Source organism: Botryllus schlosseri, chromosome 14, assembly GCF_051294905.1.
Source record: "Botryllus schlosseri isolate E-star chromosome 14, Bs_hap1, whole genome shotgun sequence".
Lineage (NCBI taxonomy): Eukaryota > Metazoa > Chordata > Ascidiacea > Stolidobranchia > Styelidae > Botryllus > Botryllus schlosseri.
This window is the reverse complement of record NC_137249.1, coordinates 8,609,518-8,615,517: the sequence shown is the minus strand read 5'-3', so window position 1 is coordinate 8,615,517 and position 6,000 is coordinate 8,609,518. Positions and strand designations below refer to the sequence as shown.

Below are 6,000 nucleotides of genomic sequence, written 5' to 3'. Positions count from 1 at the left end.
TTTTTGAAGTAGCAGTAGCTAGTAAACAGACATTTGATCATACACATGGGAACATTTCAAATCTGCTGTGTTGGCTTACGGTTAGTTTACAATCAAATTTCTCCTTCTTAGTAGTAGGTTGCTATCTATCATTGATGAGCCTATTTACTTGTGATTACTTCACAATGAGAAAATTCAATTGACTAACATTACAAGTGAAAGCAAGTGAATTAGCAGTACGTTAATGATTCAATTAGTGGCCAAGTTTGAAAAGCAAATGATTTGAACATAAATCTAGACAATGCGCATTATGACGTAGTTACGTCAGGATCACATTACCGGCATTGTACAAGGAAACACTTCACTACAACTATTATGATGTTATGCATAGACCTTTATAGTCTTGATTGAACAAAGTCACATACAACCCTTAGCCTGCGGATGACGATAGCGCTAACGTTAAGAACCCCGGTTCACACGACACACTACCACAAAATGCACTATACGCGAGTCACATTTACTTCATAATGTACGGAAGCTTTGTAGTGGTAAAATTATTCGTCCGCAGAGAAGCATTTTTCGGGCTCTGTTGGGAGAAGGCCTTGAAACTCTGAACCCGGAAATCGGCGAGTGTGTTGAGGTCACCAGATCTGCTGTTGCGACGGACATGTCGAGTTCGTCTGTTTTGGTTCATTTGGAGCTGGGGTAGAGCGGGTTTTATTGAGAATGGATCCAGCCTACCTCTTGGTAAGGTAGGCAAGTCCTTCCGATGTGACGTTACATTTCTATGTATTGGGGATAACGTCGTATTAGACTTTTTCAATGGGGTCGATTGAATGAAAAGTCCAAGCTCGGCCGGTTTACTAGAGTCATTCCTTCGGACATTGGCAAAATTCCTGTTATTCCGAACGACATTTTGGCCGTACCTTTCAGAAAGGGATGGCATATTTCTGAAATTGTTGGGTGGCGCAGCGTACGATTCCTCGGAAATCGGGGCAAGCGGTGCGGCATTGAAGCTGTTTCCTAGTTGTAGTATATCATTCGGCGACTGCTGACCACTGTACTGCCAGAATTGACCGGACAAAATTTTGTGGACGTTTTGTCTTTGCTCCATTGTGCTGGAACTCGCTGACGGCAATCGCTTTTGCCCGCGGTTGCTGTGATTTGGCAAAGCATTAATCGCGAATGTGTTTTCCTGTCTTGCCGCATGCCTGAGTGGCGCTGCACGGTTGCCTGACTGCCACGAACGGGATCTTAAGATAACGGAAGTCGATGCTTTTGGCAATGATTTCGAGTGGGCCTTGGAGACCTTGAACTTCACCTTCTCCTTGATCGTATCTATCTTTCTGTCAACGTTCGATTCCCTTACTGGATATCGTCTGGATGTGTGAATGCGCGCGTTACTTCTCAATTTTTTGTAGGTCTCGTGTTCCTTTTCGACTTCTGATGAATATATGTCTTTTGTTTCGCTTATAAGGTTGAATAACGTCTTTTCGATCATCTCTATTTTGCAGTTTGCCCGTTCCAATGAGCTTAGTTCGCCCAATTCCTGCGGCATCTCTATACTGATTCCCGAACCAGGCACATCTAGATATCCCTCTTCTAAACTTTTGTTAACAGCGGCTGGATTTTCGTCAATTTGAGACGACTTCCTTGTGTTTTGTTCCTCTCCTATGTCGGTTTTTACTTTGCTGGGATGCGGTCCGATAATTTTTTTTATTTCGTCGTTTACTACGTTCATGACACCCGCATGACTATTCACGGCGTCCCTTATACCTGATACATATTTCGTCACCGTCTCCTTCATTTCCTCGATTTGCTCTTGAACCTTTCGGTCTTGTTCTCTGAACTGGGTTTCAAGCGTCGATGGAGATTCTCCACGAAGCATTTTCTCTGCGACGGTTTCCACTTTTGCGTCGCTCGCGCGTGGCGTTGAAGATTTGAATTCTTTGAAAGCGCCAGAGAATATGTTTTTATAGTCGTGTTCAACGCTCAAACCTTTGTGGATTTCGTCAAGGTCTTCCGGCTCGAGAAACGAGATTCGTTTTGCCATATCAAGCCACTGATCGCCAACGTGTTCTGCCAGTGTACGGCATATATTTGACATTTGTACTTGCTCTGTGGGACTCATATAAGGAAGCTGCTGGGCACTCGCGTCCGTTTGACATGCGACTGATTCCGTTTCTACTTGAGGACGAGACTGAGGGCCGTCTCCTATTCGCACAAGACTCCCTGTCGCTGAAAACTTCACAGGAGGAGTCTGTGTTTGCTTCGAGCTAACCTCATCACCAAATATTGAGTTTTCGTAAACTTCGTCCTCCTCTTGCTCGTCATATTCATAGTTGTAGCTTTTGGAAGGACTCGGGCTTCTAGTGTGCCTGTATCCAGATTTGTATTGTTGTGCCTCTTCGAGCCTCTCTTTCATTGTTTCCAACTCCTTCCTCAACGCGCTAATTATCTCAGAATTCGGGTTCACCAAAGATTCCGTGGATGAGTTGTATATTTTTAAATCTTCACGACTCACAGAGCTGGCCTGGAAACTGCGTATGGAACTCACATCTGAAGCGGAGCTGTGGTAATCCGAATCGGCTAACACCGAAATATTACTTGAAACGCTACTTGACATTTTTCTTAGAGATGCTTTCAAGCGATGGCATTGATTTGCTAATTCGTTTTTTACTCGTTCCTTCTCTTCCAGGGTTCTGGTGACAACCAGTAGGTTCTGCTTCGCTAATTTCAATGCCTTTTCCAGTTTCAACACGATGTCAATATGTTCCGTCTTTGACACCGTCTCCTCGGTCGGTACCTTACTTTCGAAGTTGAACAATTTCTGTTTGAGCTGCAAAATCTCCGACCTCAGGTTACGGCTGTCGTCGCGAGACATATTTCGCTCGTCGACCGTGATCATTAATTCGTTGTGTAACTTATCGTAATCTTTCGACCACTTAGTAATCTGTTCTCTTTGACTGCTCGTTAGGTCTTGCAGCGATTTGATCTCCGCTTTCGCCTCGTCCAGCTCTTTCAAGATCTTTTTAAGTTGCGCCTCGAATTGGGCAGCTTGAGCCATTCCTTCTAGTTTAGTTTTCTGTATTATGTCGTACACCTCCTTCGTGGCATTTTTTAGGTAATCGTATTCGGTATTTGGCTCCACAACGCTGGACTTTCTTTTCACGCGCAGCCGTTTTACTTCGGACTTCATCTGATCGTGTAAGTTTTCCTTTTGTCGCTCGAGATGATACGTGTTGTTGCCTGACGTTTTCAGCCGACGAATCCTCTGCTTTAATTCGATTAGCTTGTGCATTTTACCTTTTATTTGGGATATTTCCGCGTGCACCACCTCCTTGTCAAACTCGTCATCAAAATTTTGCCCAAATTCGTCGCTGTCGAGGCCTTCCAAATGGTCTTGTTCCAGCCAGTTTTGTAGCGCCACCAGGGTGTCATGGCTCTCAAGGTGGTGGTCTGTGAAATCACGTACTTCTTGTCTCCGATCTTCTTCAATCCGCTGCAGAATCCTGTGCTGGCCGACAAGAGACGAAATATTTATGCGCAGCATGTCGTCTGGAATGCTGTTCAAACCTTCCTCCACCGATTGCAATAATTCCTCCACTGTCGAATTTTCCCCGTCGATCGGGGCGTCGTCGTAGTAGCTGATCACGCGATTTATTCTCTCCTGAATTTCTCGGACTTTCGTGAGCTTGCGCGACTCGCTAGGCCGATGGGTGAAGCGGCGCTCTCTGGCATGGTGAGCGAAGTCGTCGGGGATTAGCTGATGAACGCGATCGTCGGGGATATGCTTGACGCCTCCTCCGATTCCGGTCTTCTGAACGGTGAAGAAATCGTTCGACGGCTCCGACGGCTTGCGTTTTTTTAATTGAGGCTTCCTTTCTGCGAACTTGCTGCTATCACGTGAAGCACCTCTGTTTTTACCGGATGCGCCCTGGGCGTCTTTCGTTTTCCGTGACTTCGCCGCAGTCTTTGCGTTTCCTGACTTCTTTTCGTTATAATCGTGACCTACTCTCCACATGACTTGGGCACGCGTGCAAACTTGTATGAGTAATAAACTTTAGAGACTAGCATATCACAATGCGAAGAAGTTCAGGAACCCATGCTATTAGCCGATTCAAGTACATTGTTACGACATAACAGATGACATTTCTAGTCTTGGACAATTTTGTAGTTAAAATACATTTAGCCTGATACCATATTTAATTGCTACGTAGTTAATTCAACTAAGATAATACTATGGCTTAATTAGTTATTTACGCTGGAGTGGTTGTGTACCGTGCGGATATTAAAATATTTCACTATTTTTAACTTTAGCCTTAATTATTATTTATTAATTATATGATTGATACGCATGACCAGCAAAACCCAAAAATTATTTGACAAAATTTAGGTCCGCAATCGCCGACGAATCACATCGAAAAATTGTACCATAAATCTAGGTTACACTCACAATCTCTTACTCACGAAGTAGCCTACACGAAGCAACTGATAAGTATTTCTACTTTTTCAGAGTGCTGAAGTAGGTTTTGCCTACTTGCTCATCTTACACATGCGATTATATTTTTTATTTCTATTGTCTGCAGTTTTGTAGGCATGGAATAGGCTACTTGTTTTTTTTTACCTGGAGAGCGTTACTTGTGAACGAGTAGAAATTTACCACGGTGATTGCACTAGACCAGTGATTCCCAACCCCGGCTAGCCTTCTTGCGTCTCTGAATATGCCACAAACATATAATAGACAGCGGTTTTTTGTTTCTATGAATGGTTATGGCCAATTTCTGTATATCAGTGGTTCTTAACCTTGTCTCCAGCGCCCCCCAGGGGGCAATGTGATTTTTGAAGGAGACGGAAAAGCTCAGGGACGAAATGGGGAGGGGCGCTGGGCTCAGGGTGGCGGTATAGGGTGGCGTTGGAGAGAAATGGCTTCGCAGTAGATGGTGTAGTAAGGACATATGATTATATAGTGGAACAATGGTTATATATATCCCTGAGTACTCATTGCAAACTAACTTTCGACAAAATCCGTCAAATCACAATGTTTTTCGTTGCGCTCATCGCGAAATATCCACCGACGATGTTTCCATGAACACAGTGGTTTATTTTAATTCATGCAAAATGAATTTGGCGTACTTTTGGGTTGCCAATTTCCCGTTAAAACACTCCCGTTACGTTAGCTACTCCAAGTCGTTTCGACACCTCCCTATTTTTCATTGTATCGCAGTTTTGTGGTGTTATGAAATGATGAAAATAATAATAAACTGATACTTATACTGATAGCTCGGATTATTTTCCACAAAATGTTTGAACGAAGTATTGTATCCTGCAGCGCACTGCGTGTCGAAATCGAAAAGGCACTGTACTGTACAACTTTTGAGAGTGATGCTCTTTGTACATTAAAGATGTTTTGAAGCTTTTTGGCCAAAATGGGATGTGTACATCGATCCCGAACCAAATGCTATGAGCCCGTAGGCCTTACCCGATGGTTTTCATAACAACCTGGATTTGCTCCCGAAAATAGCATATACAATTATACCGCTAATTAGTCGAGTGGTCTAATAGTGAAGTCCCAACCCGAAAACGGACTTCGACCACTTACCCATTATTTTTTTTTACTGCAGTCCTTAAAATAGGGGGGCACCAGACCCTGGCGATTTTTGAAAGGGGGCGCTGGAGAAAAAAAGGTCAAGAACCACTGCTGTACATGAATGGTAAAAACGAGGGAATAGAATTCCAGCTTGCAGACTAGCGTCGAACGCATGGATGAATTGAATACCCGTCAGACAATTCGGACATACCTTGAGTTCTGCTGCTCATAGAGATCGTATCTGTGAAGAGTAAATTTCGACGCATCTTTACTGACTTCAAAGGAACGGCTCATAGTCAAGTATATATTGCAAAATTATCAGCGTATGATCCCCCTCCAACTTGTGCATTTAAGTGCTGTAATGTATGAAGACAGAAGAGCTATCGCATAACGAGTATGCTGTGGTAATGATATGCATTTTCAGTTTATTT

At 43.5% G+C, this 6,000-nt stretch overlaps 1 protein-coding gene across 1 annotated transcript; it reads right to left on the bottom strand.

Annotated features, from left to right (window-relative positions):
* Positions 1-475: 475 nt before the first annotated feature.
* LOC145455997 (uncharacterized) lies at positions 476-4,080 on the bottom strand. The gene has a single exon (XM_080334027.1). The coding sequence runs from the start codon at positions 4,001-4,003 to the stop codon at positions 497-499; it is 3,507 nt and encodes a 1,168-aa protein (XP_080190153.1). The 5' UTR covers positions 4,004-4,080; the 3' UTR covers positions 476-496.
* Positions 4,081-6,000: the final 1,920 nt, after the last annotated feature.

Coding starts and splice junctions, on each gene's coding strand:
- LOC145455997 (XM_080334027.1), bottom strand. CDS start 4,003: ATGTGGAGAGTAGGTCACGATTATAACGAAAAGAAGTCAGGAAACGCA.